At 39.3% G+C, this 20,452-nt stretch overlaps 3 protein-coding genes across 3 annotated transcripts in view; 2 read left to right on the top strand and 1 right to left on the bottom strand.

Annotated features, from left to right (window-relative positions):
- Window positions 1-8,012, top strand: part of si:ch211-213d14.1 (uncharacterized protein C11orf53 homolog) — a 30,467-nt gene extending 22,455 nt beyond the window's left edge. Inside the window, exon 6 of the transcript XR_004655828.1 lies at window positions 8,001-8,012. The gene's annotated coding sequence lies outside the window, so the exon portion shown is untranslated. The remainder of the gene's footprint in view (window positions 1-8,000) is intronic.
- Window positions 8,013-8,313: 301 nt separating this feature from the next.
- LOC117940817 (POU domain class 2-associating factor 1) overlaps window positions 8,314-20,452 on the bottom strand; it is a 12,946-nt gene continuing 807 nt past the window's right edge. The window contains exons 2-5 of the mRNA XM_034865963.1: window positions 16,382-16,509; window positions 11,023-11,059; window positions 10,619-10,908; window positions 8,314-9,931 (exon numbers count right to left, since the gene is read on the bottom strand). Of these exons, the coding sequence (XP_034721854.1) occupies window positions 9,500-9,931; window positions 10,619-10,908; window positions 11,023-11,059; window positions 16,382-16,509 (887 nt within the window). The 3' untranslated portion in view covers window positions 8,314-9,499. The remainder of the gene's footprint in view (window positions 9,932-10,618; window positions 10,909-11,022; window positions 11,060-16,381; window positions 16,510-20,452) is intronic.
- Window positions 13,490-20,452, top strand: part of zgc:113279 (uncharacterized protein LOC553749 homolog) — a 35,619-nt gene continuing 28,656 nt past the window's right edge. The window contains exon 1 of the mRNA XM_034865955.1: window positions 13,490-13,499. The gene's annotated coding sequence lies outside the window, so the exon portion shown is untranslated. The remainder of the gene's footprint in view (window positions 13,500-20,452) is intronic.

The following is a 20,452-nucleotide window of genomic DNA, read 5'->3' as shown; positions in this document are numbered from 1 at the left end:
ATGATCACATATCTGTCTGCTTCTTTGAGCTACTTGATTTGCTCAATCTCTCAACTGTGACAGCTTCCTTAGAAACTTGACATGACACGTAACTTAACGAGCAGAAAAGTGACAAAGGGGGGCTTAACAACTTGAAGCGTTACATGTTATAATTATACATATTTAAGGTTGATTCTGGCTAACTAAATATACCAAAATGTGTTTATAGGCAACCACAAAAAACAAAATTCAGCATTACATGCATGAAAAAAGGGGTACGGAAAGCTTTGAAACAACATTTGGGACCATAATGCATTAAACAATACATTTAAAATATGAACACATTTTAATAGTTAAATTAAATGTACAGAGCTTGAACTTTCAATGTCATTCTATTAACATGACCTAGATCTACATGACCACAGAGGCAGCATAGGGAGCAAGTCTCCATTGGCCTTTCCTGTGAGTTATAGAATGGATTATGGCTTCATAGAGGATTACCCTGCGGCACTGTTGAGAGGTTTAAACCACCAATCACAGTGAGCTGGTTTGCTCATTTGTAGGAGATTCATACGTTTATTGTATTGCATTTGCACGTTACAGTGTCACTGCCCCCTTTATTTCTGTTTCCTTTTGTATTTCTCATGTCCATATGAGGGGTCACAGTCAAAGTCAAAATCCAGGCCACCGGGATCCTTAATGAGAACACTGCCTAAGACTGTACACCCACACATTCTGTTTTATGGTGAATCATGCACAAGATGAAAGCACTTAAGGGATGGCATTTCACTAAAATTGAACCTCATAAGATTTGACGATGACAAATGCATTGATTGACCGATTGAACGTGTAAATCAGGTTTTTCAAAGGTGTATTAATCCCCCGCCCCCCCCCCCCCGCTGAACCCACACATGTGTGAGAGACTCCATGTGGTGCTGAGTCTCCCTGGATGTCAGAAGTTACTTCTAGTTTCTTAAACGAGGGCCCGATAGCCTCCTTATAACCTATATAGGCTGTCTTGGGTGTGAAAACCAAATTCTTACCCTATTTGTAGTGTAAACATGTATGTCTAAATCTTTGTGGTTCCATACCTGCCTTAGGCCTCATAAACTTCTATAAACAGCTTCTTTTAACAATGACGTTGTAATCTCCTACATGACCCACAGTGAGCTGCTGCAGACAGACATGGCCGGGGCTCTCAGTCATTAAAGTGAAAGGGCTGGGGAATGTGGGGCTCCTAACTGACATTAGTGTTTGAACAGATCCTGATATGATCCACCCTAACCTGGTCTGTCTGCAGCTCTACACTCTGATCTATAACTGTAAACAAGTCCCACCATCAACCTCCAGGGTCACCCCAGGAGGCCTAAAACTTGCAATCAATCTAATAAGGCAGACTGTGTGTGTGTGTGTGTGTGTGTGTGTGTGTGTGTGCATGTGCACGTATACTTTTTTATTTTAATTGGAGTATGCATTGGGGAGTGCCCTGATTAAGCCTCTCTGATGTTTTTTTGCACCTCTCTGTCACATCTTTTATTGATCATGTGTGTATTGATAAGTAGTATTTGTACATGTGTAAACCAAAGCACTAAGTGCTTTGCAGCTTGTGTGTGTGTGTGTGTGTGTGTGTGTGTGTGTGTGTGTGTGTGTGTGTGTGTTGACATGATCCATCCCTGAAGCTGTTTGATAAGGCTCTCTGACAGCAGAGAATTAGTGGCTCGCACTTTCAAGCCTGTTGTTTGTTATTTTGACTAAAACTTCAGTCAAAATATCACTAGTGTTATCTTTCAGAGCTGGAGGCTAGTGGGTGCTACTTAAAGGAGAAATAGTAAATTACAGTAAACCAATCTGTTAAAACCAAATTAACGGTAAACCAGATTGTCGGGGGTCCACAGAAAAGTCCCTGTTTCAGAACCGGAGCAGTGTCTGTATCAAAGTGGTGATCATAGCTCATACTCTGTGAATAAATTGTTTCTCCTTTGATCCATCTACATACAGTACATAACATGCAGAAAAAATTGATTAGCGATTTCAGACACTGCACAGGTTTCATAAAGAGTCTGTTACTGTAGAATCAGAATCAGAATAAGAAGGTTTACACTTACAAGACATTTGCAATAGTGGTTGGGGGATGTAAACATATTAAAAGGAACAAAAAAAAACGTCCTGCAACAGACTAGAACATGAATACAGAATTACAATAAAAATATGATTAACTTAAAAAAAGAGCCTATAAATAAGGCGGTTACAAAAATGCACAATACAAGTGTTTCAGAATGAGAAGGCAAGGATCTGCAAGGTACTCATCAGGGTTTGTGCAAAAGTTCACAGTATGTATAATATGTGCTTTGTACAGGGAAAATAGTCCACAATGTGTTTACAGACGTGTTTCTATTTTGTGTGTGTGTATGTGAAATACATTTCTGTTTTCTGCTGGCGTCTTATATAAAGTGCCAAGTGTACTCAACCCTGGTGCCAGATAGGCTCATCTGTGCCTAACTTCAGTATTTAATCCAGGATAAAGCAAAGTCTATCAATTCTGAACTAAACAAACAGAACATCAGCAATCTAAACAGGGTTTATGTTTTCCTTCCATGGGGCAGTTTGCACTTAGTAAACATTCCTGAAACTAGAAAACCTAAAGTTAATACTGAAGGATTGTTGTTCATATTTGTGCATATTTGTGTGTACAGTGTATAAGCTCCCCTGACACTTCTGCTGAACCAGCACTTGTGGAAATCCCCCTGCAGAGGCTTGGCAACACCTGATCAGCGCAAAGAAACACTCTGCAGAGCTCCTCAATCAGCTTTAGTTTACTTGGTATTTATGTTTCAGCATTCAGACAAAGATGATTTAATTCTTTTATTTTTCTTAGAGGATTTTAGATGAACATCTGTAGGAGTTGTGTGTCTGTGTGTGTATGTGTGTGTGTGCGTGTGTGTGTTTGTGTGTTAATGTAAAGTAATGTAAAGCCGTGAGTGAGATTCAACCCAGACAACCTGTTAACTAAAATGTAGAAAGCTTTGTAAAGCAGAACAATGTTAGAAAAGGTCAAGTTTGAGGCCTAACTTTTGAACCATCATGGATGAAAATTTCTAAAAGTGCTACGGAGAAATCTCCATCTCCCTGTGACAATTCATCAAACTTCACCTGGTGACAACCGGTATGTGTTGATAGTTTAAAAAAAGCTGGCAAGTAGTCTTTGAGATGGGTTGTTTTGTCAAACTGTTAGAAAATGCTGCAAAATCACATGTTTTACAAAAACCAGCATTTAGTATCTCATGCAGGCTTAAGGGGTGGGGATGTCCCAGAGCAAGACTCTTAAGCTCTAGTTGCTCCGGAGGCGTGAGACCTCTGACATATTTAGCAGTTGAAAGTCATTTTGGGATATGAGCTTCAGCTAAATGACATGTAGTGGAATGTAATGGAATGTAAGTGTTAGGCATTTTGGTGAAGCACTCTTTTGACTCCCCACTGTTTCACACTCACAACAGGACTTAAAAGTTGTGTCATGTGTGCGTGAATGAGCGAATTAGAGGCAAATTGTAAAGCACTTTGTCCGGTGAGGTTAAAGAAAGTAAATCTAAAAGTAAAAATGTAAAAGTAAAAATGTAAAATGTAAATGCAGCCCATTGACCATTCAGAATAACTAAGGTGACACTATCATAACACTTTTCAAACAAAGTTCATGTTAAAATCTGACCATTGAAATATGTGACATTACAAATTTCAAAATTTGAGTTGAGAGGACGATGGCTCATGACAAAGTTCACTATGAGGCTGCAGCTGTATCACTGCACTCACAGAGCACAATACATGTACTATACACTCCGCGAGTTGCGCTAAAGCTCCTAATCAAACTGGATCTTGTACATAGCACTTTATGAGACTCCTTTGAAGTTTTATGATCATATTCATTGAATCAAAACCTTTGTGTAAAGTCAAAGTGTTGCCTTTGTCCTTGCTGTTTGACTATTCATGCTTGACCATTCAACCCCTGAAATGGGTGCCAGGTGAGAACAATCCTCCAATTGATCGGATACATGTGAAACATTAGACTTTGGCATCCCAAATAAAATGTTATCAGTCGTGAAGAAAAGGTGAATGGTGAACAGCGTAAATAATATCACTCTGAATTTCGCAACAACTGATAAGTGAGTCCGTCACCTGTGTGTATTCCTATCAGAGGGTGTTTCTTTATTTAGTCAATCAAGGGCTGTTTACATTCATTTGTGTTTCCTGCACAAAATCCAAACACACACCCAGCCATGATAACAGAGACTCACTGTGCAGCCGCACAGCGAAAGTGAGGGGAAAGCCCTATTTACACATTAAACACAAGGAAAGTGGAGGGTGCACAAACCTGATGTGAGATAGGACTGTTTCTATTTGTGAAGTAGGTTAGCCAACACTATTAAAGTCACACTATTTATGTACATCCATTTCTGCAAAAAGAACCATAAATTGATTTAAACTGATTTCAGTTCATCAAGACTCTTTTTTTTTCTGTTTTGTGTCTGTTTTTGCAATAAACAGCTCTGTTATAAGGAAGTGATGTGTTTTATGTGAATGGGTCATTCATTTACTAGTCTGAAAGCTCCATCTATTGACAGTTCTATGGAAAGTAAACCTGACATGTCCCAATCTACATTAATCTAATAATACCAGTGGAAAATAATCATAAAACCCTTCATCACAACATTCATGGCATTAAGACTCTACCTGCATTGCCTCCTTATTAGAAAACTGTAGGTATCTTCTAGGCCAACATGTGAGAACAGTTGAATAAATTACAAAATGTGAAAAAGCAATACCATGCTGGCTCCTTTAGACCTCCTCCCGTTTTTTTTTGTGGCCTGCTATCTTGATGTGTGACGTCGTGACGGTTTAAGGAATAACCTTCACAGTTTATGTTTTCTCTCAGAGCCGAAGATCAGGCCTCGACATGTCCGCACCGGGTCCAGCACCCCTTCTGACGTGGATGTTGGGCAAAACGCAGATGAAGACCAAGATAAACCAAATGTACAAATAGCAAATACAATGATAGCTGATGATTGGCATTGTTGTAGGAGGCAAGCAGGATTTTGTGCACCCTGTAGGCTTTTAGGAAACCCTTTGGAACGCTGCTAACTATTTTCAAAATTGCTTACCTAAAAACACCTGCCTTCGTGCACCTCTCAAGGTCACTTGTTATTCATTTGTTTAAATGGGGATTATGTGCATGTACCGGCCAAGAAATACTCCAGCACATGGCACCCTGTAAAACAAGGAATTGCATTTTTTCATGGTTCAGTTTTTACACATATTGAACAAATTACTAGTAAGTGACCTTAAGAGGGCAGCTGTTTCCCCCGTCTTTATGTTATCCTAAGCTAAGCTAAATAACTGATTGGTGTAATATTTAACAGACAGGCATGAGAGTGTTACTAAAAGCCAGATATGTGGGGTGGCAAATATTGTTGTATGGGATTCCACCCGCCACCCCATCCCCTACAACCAGTCAGATAACTCAACATCATCAATACATTTAAAAGAAGCACTACTGCTGCACCTGTGATAGGTACAACATAGTGTGAGGATGATGTCTTAAAATGACATCCTGTAAAGATGAGTGTACTGTATTATGCTGTTCAAGTGCAAAAAAAGTGTTTGACATGATTTGATAGCACAGGAGTTCAAATATCTAAAAAACACCTCAGCAACTTAAGAAGGCAAATAGAATTGCGGCGTAGTGTTGACAAGGTGAATCACTGTGTTTTTCTCCTGACTCACTGCTGTAAATGTGATTTCTATGGCAACCTGACACAGTTCCCAGGTTTCAGACCTTAATAATTAAGATGCACAGTACAATAAGGTCTGGATTACCGTTACTGGGCAAAGCAGACAAAAGCCCTCAACCCCCAAAGGCAGCTTTACTGCTTGGCAATTGGTCACACTTTTGATAAAGTTTGGAATGGAAATGTGCACTACTTAAACAAAACCAATTTCATTCCTACGATGGCAGTCATCCTCCGCCTTAATCTGCCTCTGCTTGCAAGTACTCATTGCCTTTGGTGGCTGGGTTGATTAGATTTAGTCACGAAGAGTATGCACAAGTATGCAATATTTACAGGATTCCTTTGGAAAATCGGCCAAAACAATGCAAAACGTGGTTTTCCACCAAAAAGCGTTTCCATGTGGATGGCCCATAAGACTGGTTAGGGCCAGGGTAAGATTATCACGGCAGGACAATCAAAGGCAGAGTTGGGCGGGGTTTACCTAACCCATCCTGTGAAAAGAAATATCCCCTACAACAAGACACAGAAGATGGTCCTCACGTGTTCAGACCCTTTTTAGCCCTTTAGCTTTAAGACTAAATTCATCATTTCAAGTGGCACGTATTCCCATCTTGTAACAATTATCATACAGCAAACCTAATACCAATGATATGACATTCCAGCAGAGAGAGAGAGACAGACAGACAGAGATAGAGACAGAGACAGAGACAGAGACAGACAGGGACAGAGACAGAGAGGGAGGAATGGGGGGTTGATATAGATCCAAAAGCTCCTTTTTGCCCCAGGACCCTCCAAATATGAGATTGAAAGTTAATTATTCCCATATCAGAGCTTTCAATCAAATCACATAGTCTTCCTCACCAAATGGAATTGTAGATCCGATCACCCATGATGAGCATTCACAAATTTATTTTCCCCAGATGCACTTTACAATTATTGACAATATAATCTTTGATATAAATTGCCTGTTCCATTCAAAAGATGCTTGTTGAATCAAAAAGATTGCAGTACAATTTTCAAACAACCTTTATAGGGTTGGTTTATAAATGTTGAAGCCATTTTGTATTTGACTTATTAACATGCAGTCGTTGTAAACCCTGTGTAAAGGGTGAACTATAAAGACTAAGATGTGAGCTTGTAATAGCAGCAATGTACATGAAAGGACTCCAAATTGGGGCGTATTTGTGAAATATGTTTTCTCAACCTCAGTGGGGTGCCAGTTATCTGAGACCCCGGGGCACAACCTTTCTATGAGAAGCCCTGGCGAGAGCTCCATGTTTCCCACCCCTGCATGCTATCAAAGGTGCTGTACAGGCATGTTTCTGCAATGCCTCTTGGCCTAAAGTTGAAGTGCTTTAAAGGAAGTCTCTTTGAGCAACACATGTGGCTCTCGTCAGACACTGAAGTTCTGACTCTGCATTGGTGATGAAACACACGTAAAGTAAAGTCTAATGCGCTGACAGACTGGACTGAGAAGTGTCACACATGACAATACCTTTCCAAAGTGTGTATGTACCATGGAGCTGCTCAAACCAGTGGGGGGATGTTACTATGTGCATTTACTCAATTACTGTACTTAAGAACAAATTTAGGTACTTGCACTTTACTTGAATATTTACTTTTCATGCCACTTTCTACTTCTACTCCCCTACATTTCAGAGGGAAATATTCTACTTTTTACTACATTAATCTGACAGCTTTTATTATTTATTTAGATCCCCAGTTACTTTACAAATTAATATTTGTTGCACACAAAACACATGTAGTCTATAAAACATGTTTTTTTTTTTACATGTATATATACATACATATATGTATATATACTGTATGTACAGTTCGCCACAGCTGACATGATTCGCTGATTATAGACTTGATTAAACAGTTGATCAGAACAGTTTTGATTGTTTTCAGTTTCTAAAGTAAAATACTTTTTTCTGCATTAAGTTCTTTCACTTTAATACTTTAAGTCCATTTTCCTGATAATGCTTAGACACCTTTATTTGAGTAACATTTTCAATGCAGGGCTTTCACTTGTAACAAAGTATTTTTAAAGTTTGGTATTAGAACCTTTACTTAAGTAAAGGGCCTCTTCCACCACTGGCTGAAACACCCTGGGACATGTGACTATGAGCCCTGTCAGTAAAGCAGCAGAGGACCAACTGCCCCTTTCTTTAATCCACTTTAAAAACAACACATGCTGACTTTATGAGTCATCAGATAAATAATTTGTCAAGATTGAAAGAGACTGGATAAATGAAAAAGGTTGCATTTGTAAAAGTGTACATGAGCAACTGTGAGGATTGTTTTATAGGCACATACTGCCATCGAACTACTACGTTGTCACATTCATGCAAACGTATAGCGTTAAAAAAAACATGATCTTGTCAGCCGAAACCTCTGAAAGCTTTTATGTTTAGTTTATTTAGTAAAAGTTATTCATGCTAACATAAAAAATTACAAGAAACAATAATAAGAAACCTGAACTGTTGGAACAATACAACCCTCTTACACATGAAAATGATGTACTGTCTCTGTGTCACTGTATCTCTTTTCTCTGTTTTATATTTGTTTTTTGTTGGTGTCCATTTGGAGTGTCAACTACACTCTTAGCATTTATTCAGTTTTCAAATTTGTGAATTCTGCATAAAGAACACAGAGCCATAGCTAACATCTCTTAACATGTTCCCACCTTGTTTTGTCCACTGTGATACGATCTTTGGTGATTTTAAGGAATGAGATTCAACAAAGGAGTTGCAGCCCCTTTCACAATGACAGTTTCCCCTCGGGGAAACCCCTGAGACTTAGAGGCCTTCCCTGCCAAGTGCAAGCACAGTTATGGGATAAAATTCTCCTAAAGTACAATGTAAGATGGTACAAAGCACTCCAAATGTATTTAAAATAGTATAGAAATAGTAATTCAGTTTGAACCACAACCTGAAAAAAAGAGAATTTGGCCAGAAACCGTTCTTGAACTTTAAAGTAGCATCAGGCAGGTTAGCATGTTGGCGTTGTTTGCTTTGTTTTCTCATTATTTATTTGTCTTAAGTAACTGTTCTTTCTTGTATCTGCAGCAGCATAAATCGCCAGTCTTATCATGTGACATAAAGTTCTTGCCTGACGCAGTTTGAGTTTGAATGAAGTCAGTTTATAGTAGCTCCTGACTCTTGTTAACTGACAGCATTATTTGCTGATTTTATCACTTTGACAAACACCTCAGGACACGGACAGCACTAAAGGCTTTTCTCAGTAAACTGCGACAGTCTCAGATATCATTTCTAATGACAGACAGCAGTGTCTTTTTTGTCCTGTTTCTCAATGCCAGACTTTGCTGCATAAAGGAAACAGTTGCATGAATAAAAGTCAATTGCAACTCAAGAAAAGCATCACACACCCATTTAAAAACAGTCTTAAACAGCCAAGCGCTCTGAAGCTCTAAAATTTAGCCACCTTTTTGAGCTTTAGTGGTGCACATTCCTAAAAAAAAAATTGTATTTACGAATGAATTGAAAATTAAAAATCTTGGAATTTGGAGGGAGTTGCCTGGGATTTGGGGGGAGTTGCCAACTTTCCCATTGCTATTCATTCAGCGTTGATCTCAGCAATTACTTTAAGGAATACAGCTACCTTAATCAATACAAATTGTAGACACAGTAGCCAAATGAAGTCATAATTAGGCCAAATAATCCTTTAATGGTGCCCCGGACGAACAGAAAAAATGCTACTCTAGAAGAAAACTCAAATTTTCAGACATTTGGAATGAAGAGCGAGCTGCTGTACGAGTCTTTGTCCTCGTCTTCGCTATCACCCTTTTGATCCTCCAGAAGTTTATCCAGGAGGTTTGGAGACTCTGCCTCTGGACTCGAGCTTGGAGACTGGCCTTGCGGCTCATGGTCCACTTGATGTTCTGAATGATGCGGGAGGTCCAGTATCTGCGGAAGAGGATGACCTCCACTCTGAGCTTCCAGCTGAGGAATCATGGTGGTCAAAGACATGGACAAGGGCATCTGGACCAGAGGTGACCCAGGCAGGGCTGCAGAGCCGGGGGCAAACTGGACTCCCTGGTTCGGCATGGTAGATATGGTGGTGATGGGCTGGGCCCAAGGGAGGTAGGTCAACCCTGAGTCTGGGAGCTCCATCTGAGGGAGGGAGCCTGGTGCTGGGGCAACAGGAATGTTCTGAAACAACAACACATGACTAAAATGTTGATGTTGATTACAGAGGAACTTGAACTAGCAAAGACACAAACATTTGGTCAAAACTGTACTTGCCTGTTTTGTTTAGATTGACACTGTTTTAGAGAATGAGGTTTTTGAATTGAAATATGTTCTTTACAGGCTCTGCCAATCAGATCCTTTAGGTCAGTGACCCAGGACCGGTCCATGCACCGACTAATATCCTGGTCTAGACCCGCACCCATACTACTGGTCTGTTAGACCCCTACAATAGATGGTTACAGATGGTCAGTGGGTTTGGACAAGTGAAACTCAACCTCCACTCCATATGTATCTTGTTATATATTAATTAAGAAGAAGAAGATGAAGAAGAAGACATACTTCAATCCCATAAAGGAAAATTACAAATACCCACTTAGTGTAGGTGTGAAATGTGGATGTTAAAAGCAGAGAACAGCAGCTGATGTGTTCAGGTCAGTTTCCAATGCACTGCAGTGATGACAATGGCCGGTCAATATTTGAAGTTTTGTCACTTTATCACCTGTGGATTAAGAAATGATGATGCTGAACCCCAGGGTTCTTTTTCTTTCTCATCCCTCTAGAGATTTGTTCAGTGCATTTTCACAAAGTCTCACCAGGTAAAACTTTTGAGCTAACTTTTGTTCACATGCAGAGGTTTATCCTACTCACCCCAAAGTTGGTGAGCAATGGTGTGTGTGTGTAGGTCAGCATGGTGTAGCTGGGACAAAGAGTCTGCATGAATACATCAGCAGTGAGGGTGGGGGTGGCTGGGTAAGCCAGAGTCTGAGCTGAATGGTCCTGCTGGTAGTCAGATGTGGACCAGGGTGTAACAGCAGCCTGCTGGCCAGCACTGGTGGTAGATGGGACAGATCTCCATCCTGCACACTGTAGCCCTCCATCACTGACTGCAGTCAACGGCTCGGCTGGGGAGCCGCCGGCAACATCAGAGCCAAACACGCCTGATTTTGGACGAGAAGTTTAAGTGTGAGTCTTCAAAGACAGGCAGAGACACATGCTTAACTTACCAGAATCAATTTGTGTCAGGTAACTCTCAGATCCAGCTGAACATGTACCTTGTGTATACGACTGGCTGTTATGCGTGACCACATCCTAAAAACAAACAGATAAAAGAGGTAGTTGAGCATGTCATTAATTTGCAGTAGAACCATAACCACATGTTGCTGCTATAGAACTAGTCTACACTCCATGTTGACATGTAAATATGCAGTATTTACACTTGTACTGATCAACTCCAGGTGTAAGCAGCAGCTGAATTGAGATTATACTTGAAGTGTGTTTGTGTGTGTTAGAGAATTTGTATGTGTATTCACATGCTGGTACGGTCTTGAAGGTACGGTCTTGAAGGATTGTAAATGTACAACTAATTTAGTGCTAATGCATCAACATCAATTTATGTTTCCTATTGAAAATTGATATTTTTAATTACATATCTGTGGTCCACAAGATTTTACATGTGGATTTTACAGACAGAAAACAATGGATGAATGTCTTCCACAAGCCATCATTTACTGAAGAACTCCAAACTGCAATTTAGTCATTGATCCTGATTGCGTAAGTGAATATGATATTCCCAGAAGGCACAACGGAAACCGTTGTCTTACATTGAAATAGCTTGTTCAAAGAGAGAGAGGGTGGAGTCCAGCTGCACCCACTGATGAAGGTAGATTAGGAAGGCTATCAACAATTCTCAGAACTTACAAAGGTATTACAAGTAGTTTGATTTCTAAAAAAAAAAAGCTGTCAAAACAGCTTGAAGAATAGGTCTACATTTTGGAAGTCTTAAAGGAGCAGTATGTAGGATCTAGGGTTGGCAAAAATGGAATGTAGTTTACATGATTATGATTTCATTATCGTATACCTATTGTATCACCTGAAACTAAGAATCATGTTTTTGTTATCTCAGAGTGGGCACTTTATATTTAAACAGGGAGTGGGTCCTTTTCCAAGGCACCACCATGTTTCTACAGTAGCCCAGAATGGACACTGACTTTAGAGAGGGCTATTTCTTCTGTTACCTGAAGGCACGTAAACCCAAATTAATTTGTAATTACACTTTTGAGCAGTCTTATTCTTTCATGTTTTGTTAAAAAACACATTGAATCACATTAGTTGTTGTAATGATCATCTTAAGTAAGCAGTGCACAGATCCTATTAAGCAAAGAAGAAGCGATGCAAAGGCTCACGGAACAAATTGTCTATGTTCTAAATGGTTTCTGTCCTAGTTAAAGTGTGTTTTAATAATGTGCTGTTAATGTTTTGTTGTGCATTATGTTGCTAGTAGCCAAGGAGGACACGGAGGATTAAATAAAAATGATGGATTCTTCAGAAAAGGTTATTATCAACACCAGTTTCGGAACATAGCCATTACTGAGAAATACAGAGTGTGTTTTATGGAGCCGATAGTCCTAATTAGCTTTGTATCCATTGTATCATTTGGCTATGGCTTGAATGTTATGGACGTTCATTAAAATAAATAAGTAATGCACTAAAGCTTGAACGTAAAATCCTTAATTTAGAAAACTTGACCAGAGAAATAAATAATTAATGACACTAATGATTTTTAGTATTGACTACCAAAGTAAACTTGATTAGTCTACTGCCTCAAGTTACTGCTCTGTGGTAATACAACTTTACCTGTTAAGTTTCATCCTGTGTAAAAACTAGTTTAATGCACTGGGTTTAACTAAATAGAGATAACAGTGTAGGTTCAACTACAAGCTTGGAAAGAGAGGGGTGAGCAGAGGGGTATTCAGTTGGTTGCAATCTGCAACCTCACTGCTAGATGCCACTAAATCCTACACACTGCTCCTTTAACACAATGCTGGCATGCCCATATAAACATTGAAAGTGTTGCTGGTTGATATTGGTCATGAGGCCTCAGCAGTTCTTTAGTTCTATATGTCCTGGTATTTTTGTGGGTCCTTCTCAAATGAGGGTCCTGTACATTCAGCTTGAGACGAGTAACACTTCAAGTGTATCCACCTGTCTGCGACCAGCCGGCACGGCATGCTCACAGGCGGAAGGTTATGAGCTGTCAGTTGCCTGAAATATTGCAGAAATGCTGAGGCTAGTGTTACAGCTTTGACAGGAGGTGGAGAGTTCAAGCACTGTCATGACACCAAACTCCTCTAATGACGCATTTAACTTTAGTGCTGAGGGTTTGTAGGACTGGAAAAATCAATCAAGAAACATTAAAGGAGAATTCTGGCCATTTTTTACAATAATGTTGATCGTCATAAATATGCGTGCACCCGAATCAGTGCAGGCAACACAACACGGCGTAGCTGCAGCAACGTGTCTGAGCTTCCACTGAGCTACAACGGCAGTTGCTGGGACAAGTTTTAGAGTGCCTTTGTGCCTCTAAACAGACATGAAATTGTCTGTCTAACATGAACAGGGCCCTTATGTGACAACAAGATGCGTTTCAACTCAAACATTATTTTATTCACCTACCCAGGTCCCTGTCTCGATCCTGACGGTAGTTGCTAGCTTCATCTTGACAACTGCCGTTTTAACTCAGTGGAAGGTCGTACACACAGCAGCAGCTACTCCGTGTTGCCTGCACTGATTCGGGTCAGGGTTTTTTCAATCAAAAGTACTCACATAGTTATGACGTTCAAGAGTAACGTAAAGAAAATGGCCGGAATTCTCATTTAACAAGCAGAAAACATACAACCCATTAGTTAGGTTAGGATCAGTTTTGACATCAATAAGTCTAATTATGTAAGGAATGTGCTGACTGGCCGTGTTGGACTATAAACAGAGTGAGACACTATGACTACTACAAGGATCTCAAACCAAAGCTCTGTCTCTAAACCAGGGATCTTCAACAAGATGCCTGGGGCCACTGGTGGGTCCTCAGAGTCAAGACAAATAATTGTTCAGTTTTTAAATTTTTTTCAGAAATTAAAGAGTCTTAAAATGAATTCAATATATTGCAAATATATGTCCCCACGGCTTACTGGTCTATAGGTAAGGTGGTCACTAGTAAGACCATCCACATATACATTAATCTGAAGGATTCACTGTGTCCCATGCATGTTTAACATTAAAATATAGTTTACAAAACCATGGCAACAATTATTAAGCCATCTCTCTTTCAGTTAAGGGGTCGTTTGCTTAAAAAACGTTGAAGACACCTGCTCTGAACAATAATCCCTTGTACACAATGCCAGCCTGCTTCCCTGCACATTAGGCTCATCTACAAACAATAAAATAGCCTGCCCTCTGATTAAAAGTGGGAAACTGTCAGACATTAAAGGGGCAGTTCACCCCAGACAGCAGGAGATTATATTGAGATGTGTGTTCCTGAGATTACTACTAACGGATACAATGGCAGTAAATTAATTTAGTTTGTGATATTGTATTAATTATAACATAAATTATGAAGCTGCTGGTTATCTTAGTATAGCATACAATCAATCAAAATGTATTTATATAGCACTTTACAACTACCAGCAGGTGTCCAAAGTGCTTACACAAACACAGCATACAGACAAAAAGAACAGAGGGGAATAGCTTTGCTTTGTCCAAAGATAGAAAAAAAAGTGCCGGTCAGAACTTTCAAGGATAACTTATTAACTCATTAGGGGCTGATTTTTATCTGCACAAATTTGTTAAGTGATAAAACAACAAGCTGTGTTGTTATGTTTTTTCTTCACTGTGAGGTTGCAAGGCCACCAGCAGAAACTCCTGGAATTCACTGTGCCCTGTCAAGAAGTAGTTTTAGCACGTAAAACCCTGTAAAACTGCCACGTTTTTAGGGTACACATCACTATTTCTTGATTTGAAAAGTGGCCAGACGTAGCTTCAAAATGTATATACTGTATGTAAGTATTCCTTTAGAGGAACATGGCAGGATGAACTTGACACACAGTGTTCCAGTGGTTGACAACATTGGATTAATTGATTTAAAATGGGAGTAAACCGAGGTTAAAGCACCCTTGAATGATATACAATGTGAGTTTGAGAAGCAATTTTCACATTACAGTGAAAGATGAGTATTACGCTTAGTTTTGTGTGTGTGTGTGTGTGTGTGTGTGTGTGTGTGTGTGTGTGTGTGTTTGCCTTCTCCCTTTCTGGTAGGCGTAATAAATAGCAAGTGGGAGGGCTTTTGACAATGGTTGCAAGTAATTTTGCATAGGGCTGTGTGCCCAGCCCTGTAGCCATGCAGGGAATGGCTTTAACTGTCATGGAAAACACCTGGATTATAAAAGGACAAGCTCCTCTGGCTCTGGGATAGGCCCTGGGTCCTGACTGCTCAAATGATGGCCCTGTGGGGCCTTTTCTTTCAGTTCTTGAGAATGACATCTATGATTTGTTCAATAATGTTCCCGTTGGAAAATTAACCCCAGAGAGCAAACTAGATTTTTTTGTTCTGCTCCTGAAGCCTCCGTTATAACAACCAGCATCACACATCTGGATCTTCAACCCATGTGCATTTCTATTTATCTCTGCAGCGGCCTCCATGCTGCAGATACATACTGACAGTGTTGCCAGGTCTCAGCTCTTATTTTCACCCAAGGACGTCTTCAGCTGGCACTGGCTCAGGCAACGTTTAACTAGAACTGTTGAATTAGTTAATGAAAGAGGCAAGACAAGCCGAGGCCAAATTATATTGATTTCACGTTTGATGTTCATGTTGTCATGTTGATGAATGGAGTTCATCGACAGTTTTGCTGAGGAAAGAATGTCAGCCTGGAGACTTATGGTGATACATCAGCACAGTGCAATTAAGCAAGCATCATTAGAAACGCAACATGTTATTTAGAAATGATTTAGTACATCAAAAAGTGTCATAAATGGAAACGGTTTTATGAAGAGTTCACAAACTTAAACTTATAATTTTAGTTCAATTATAAACCTAGCTGTCACTGTCAGAGATGACAAGAAATTATTCATGTGTTTTTTTTAAGACATCTATCTTAAAGTAATTCTATTTCTTTTGATTTCATAGACTGTAAATTTGTGGTATATTTTCAGTATTTGAAAATCCTACAAAGCACATGTGAAAAGCTTAATTAGTCGCTCCTAATCCTGAGCAATCATTCATCTTATTTGTTTAATGATGCTGTGATAAAGGGACACAAGTTACAGGGGGGGTTGTGGTAGACTATTTGCAAAGGATTTTTGGGAAGGACTATTCCCTGGAAAGGGTGGAGGGCTCAACGTGTTTTCCCAAAACGTGTGTTGTTATGTTGAAAATATATCAGTATGTAAAGGTATTCTGAAGAAGTCAGAATGTTGACAATTGTTTACCTTAATTTACACCTCATTTTAAATGTCACAAAACTGAGTATAACACATTTAAAATGTGTAACTGATCACAAAATGTGTTGCTCATCCAAGCTCGATGATAAAATGCATCATGTACTGTACAGTAAATGCCTGTTATTGTCAATGTTTCCTTACCGCAGAAGGGGGCGCCGTCTTGATGCAGTGCGGCTCCAGACTTCTCTTCCTCCTCAGCAGCTCCTTGACCGGGTCTCTGACTCGGACACCTTGGTACGGTCTGGACCTGGTCAGCGATGATGGTGACGCTGGAGACATCAAAGAGACATTTACTGGTAATGATCTACTCTATATTGGCCTGCAAATTAAAACAGACACTGACAACATGGGAAATAACACGGGCCTCTCACTTTAAGTTAGGGAATTAACTGATTAACATATACAATTGCTAGGGCTATATGAACTGCTATCCTTTTTAAGTTTTAGCATTACAATAAGAAAAGAAACTATGGAAACACCCTCCCATCTCACAAACTGTGAGAAATAATATTCAGTTATATTGTCCTGTCATGATGTGATTTACAATGTTCCAAATGCATCACGAAAGTGCAGTAAATTACAAATGTATTAAGAAAGTCACACTGCATCCCAAAAAAATGTGCTGATAATCTTGCATAATAATCATCATGCAACAGCCACTCACACAATGACATTAACTCCATCAATTCAAAACAGCTAAGTAATTTAATTAATAAATGTTTAATAGGATCATTTCTTGATTACATTTTAAATTTGGTCCGTTTATCACACAAGCAATCAAGTCATAACCATCCTCCCCACCCATTATAGTTATTGGAAGCATGTGTAAATTGATTAGGGGCAAATACGATATTTGTGATTTACATAAAACATTTTAACGTTTTACGTCATCTTTTCTAGGTAACAACACAATCATAAAGATTTTCTGTATATATACCAGATAAGGTTTAGCAACTCAGAGTAATTTCCTGTGTGACGAATAACATCTGAACATTCAGGCACTAAAATGGCCAAATAAAGTTTCCAAACGAGGCTACGCCCTTTTATGATACAGGGAGTGTGTGCGGTTTAAGTAACTGAAAATCTTTGCTAATACACTTGAACTCGTTTGAATATTCATCCAACATACAAAACAAACATCAGATTTCAGCTGGCACTGATACCAAATGTTTACACCATTGATTCCCTGCAAGTATAAGCATGAGAAGAAATCTGACCTGACAGAGGGCCTGGTCTGAAACCAGACCAGGCCAATCAGACAAATCAGACAATGCCATCAGTCAGTACGGCCAGAGGTTACAAAGTCACTTAGAGTTATGGCATTTTCCTCCGTAGCTCTGCAGCAAGGTGAGCTGTCTGCAATGGAGGCTGACCTTCGTACATGCACCACAACATGTCTCTTGAATTCCAAATAGACTAAACAGCTACAGGTACCTGTTTGAGTGGGGAGGGAAAGTATTTGTGGTACAGTTTCTTACTATAGTCACCATGCTTTGCATCTGAATATGGATTGTATCTTCAAATTGGTTCAAGATCCCATCCATTCTGTTCATCTGACACCAGAATGCAGTGGTCAGGACAAAATTTGACCTGAGCATCCATCTGCCCAATCTGCCTGTACATGCCTCAGAGACTCAGCCATAAATAAAAACATGAAGTTATCTGAGAAAGGCTGAAAGATGTGTGAAGTTATGCAATGCCAGCATGGTTTTCCATCACTCTGACTGTCACCCTCGCCCATCCCACTCTGACTTTTTTAAACAGAAAAATGCAGCCCCACAAATTATGTTCAATAGACTTATCTTGTCGGTCATCCATGCGTCATGTTTGTTTACAGCAGTGTTCCCAGATCGACGACACTCTAACTTTGTGCCATAGTTTAGCTGATGGTATTTATGTCATTTATGTGCGTCCAGGTATTGTTGTTTATTTGATCAGCTGTTGCATGTCAATATATTAGCCTAAGGAACTAACTATGATCAATAGTTCTCAAACCCCCAATTGTAACTACTGTTTTGAGCATTGAGGATAAGCATTTACATGCAAGTGGTAAAAAATAGGGCTCTCTGTTTAGACCATTAGCATGCTAATATCTGCTTATTCACAGTAAACACAAAGTACAGCTGAGGCTGTGGGGGACATTAGTTTTTCATGGCAATCCAACAGTTGCCATGGTAAGCCACAAAAAAAACAAAAATGTCAACCTGCTGGTGGCGCTAGAGGAAAAGCTGCTAGAATGGCTTAAAATGCATAGTGTAATAGGATGTTTAATGTATGTGGTAATATGATAGGAAGTATGACACCATTCTTTGGTTCATGTTATTTTAAATTGCACACCCTGTTTTTTTGTAGATTATTTGGTAACTGCTAACACTAATTCACATTTTTTTACAAATATTAGATACTTTTTAAAAATATCTTGGTTTCAACATTAACATCTTTTTTTAGATGATTAAAGGAAGGATAAAAAGTCTGCACATGTTTTGCCAAAGGACTCATGTATATGCACACTGTTGTGGGCTATGACTATGATGCAGAGACGCAAGCAGCACCTCCAATGTTGAAATGAAAATGACACACAACACTTAAAGTGACAGACTAATAAAGGGCAACGAGGCAGTAGTTTGACAGTTCTGTGCTGACAAGCCTTCTGCAGGTATGAAGGCCCTCTGGCACTTTAGCTTTTTAAAGATTAACTCTTGTCCTGTTAGTTCACATCTGTCTGCCATGGAGCGTAGCATCATATATGGCCTAATTTAAATGTGCCTGGTGCTTGTGATAATTGGTGGTGAATCTCTGCCAACAGAAACTGACATAAACAAAATATAGACGTCAAAAAGATTTCTCTTTTGTTGGATTTGGCAACAACCAGCCGCAAATACATCAAGTGTGATTTAGTAATCATCACAAGAGCTGCTTTTGACGCAAAGTGTGCATTCATGAACATTAACCCTCATGTTGTCCTTGGGTGAAATTTGACCCATTTTCCGTTAATTCTTTTTTTGGGCACAAAATAATGGACGGTCGAAACAAGCACTGAAAATGTAAACTATAAAACTATCAAAAAACTTTGACATAAAAATGAAATAAAAGTCCCCACAACATCAAAAAAGTGACAAAAAAATGTCGGAAAAGCGTTAATAATGTAGAAAAAAATAACCAAAACTTTTTTTATTTTCATGATTGACAGGAAGACAACACAAGGGTTAAGGCTGTTTTACGCCTTTGCATCAACTTAAGGCCGCAGCTATGGCCTCATGACCCTTGTGGTCACAGGGGTTGCATCTTTAAAATACACCCTGTCTGGGTAATCACTTGTCGTCTCCAAGAAATTCCTTCTTGTCAGTTTACTTGGAATTGGAGAGTGTGTGGCAAGGTTTTCACATCATGGTTCAAATAAAGTACTGACTAGTGTGATGCGTGTGGTTCTTGTAACAACACGTGACTTGGTTCAGTTACATACATTATAAGTCATCATGTAAACTGAAGAGCTCAGCAGAAATGTTATCAAGCAACTCTATATTTTGTTCCCCTTGGTTATCCAATTGGAAAAAGCCTGGGGTTGAGAAAGAGGACTTTTCATTACATGTGTATACTAGCTCTAGAATTTCTTTAACTTGTCACTCAGAAGGCAATTTATAAAAATGATTGCTACTACTGGATATATTTGGATAGAAAATTATACTCTAGCTCATTCTATTTGTCTATATTCATTTTAAAAGAACCTTTATTTTGAAAAATGTGTTTCCGATGTACAGAAAGCGCCATTTCAAAAGCATAAGGAAATGGATGCTACATTTTAAATCTTGAGCTGAAACTTTAATAACAGAGGATGTTGTTGTCTTTTATCCCTCTCTGTTTTTAACAATTACACATGAACACACACAGGCCGACAAACAATCACCATGGCGCATACATCGGGACTCAATCAACAAAAAAAGAGGAAGCTCCACAGCTGCGTTTTGAAGCCTGCTGCCATTTTGCATATCAAGATTACAAGCCCAATAGCAACACACAGCCAACATCCAAATGACCACCTTCCTCTTTCCAAAAGAGTCAGACACAACAGCTTTAATATTGATCCTGACACAGTTTACAACAGGAAACGTTGGCATATAGCTACTGTTCTTTCCACATAAAAACAAAGAAACTTCCAGACTTGCGTCAATGTGTGTATGTAATGTTCTAAATAAGGTCTGTGTGTAGGGGGGG

Source organism: Etheostoma cragini, chromosome 3 (genome assembly GCF_013103735.1).
Source record: "Etheostoma cragini isolate CJK2018 chromosome 3, CSU_Ecrag_1.0, whole genome shotgun sequence".
Taxonomy (NCBI): Eukaryota; Metazoa; Chordata; class Actinopteri; order Perciformes; family Percidae; genus Etheostoma; species Etheostoma cragini.
The sequence above is the reverse complement of the archived record's forward strand: the minus strand, read 5'-3'. Positions and strand labels throughout refer to the sequence as shown.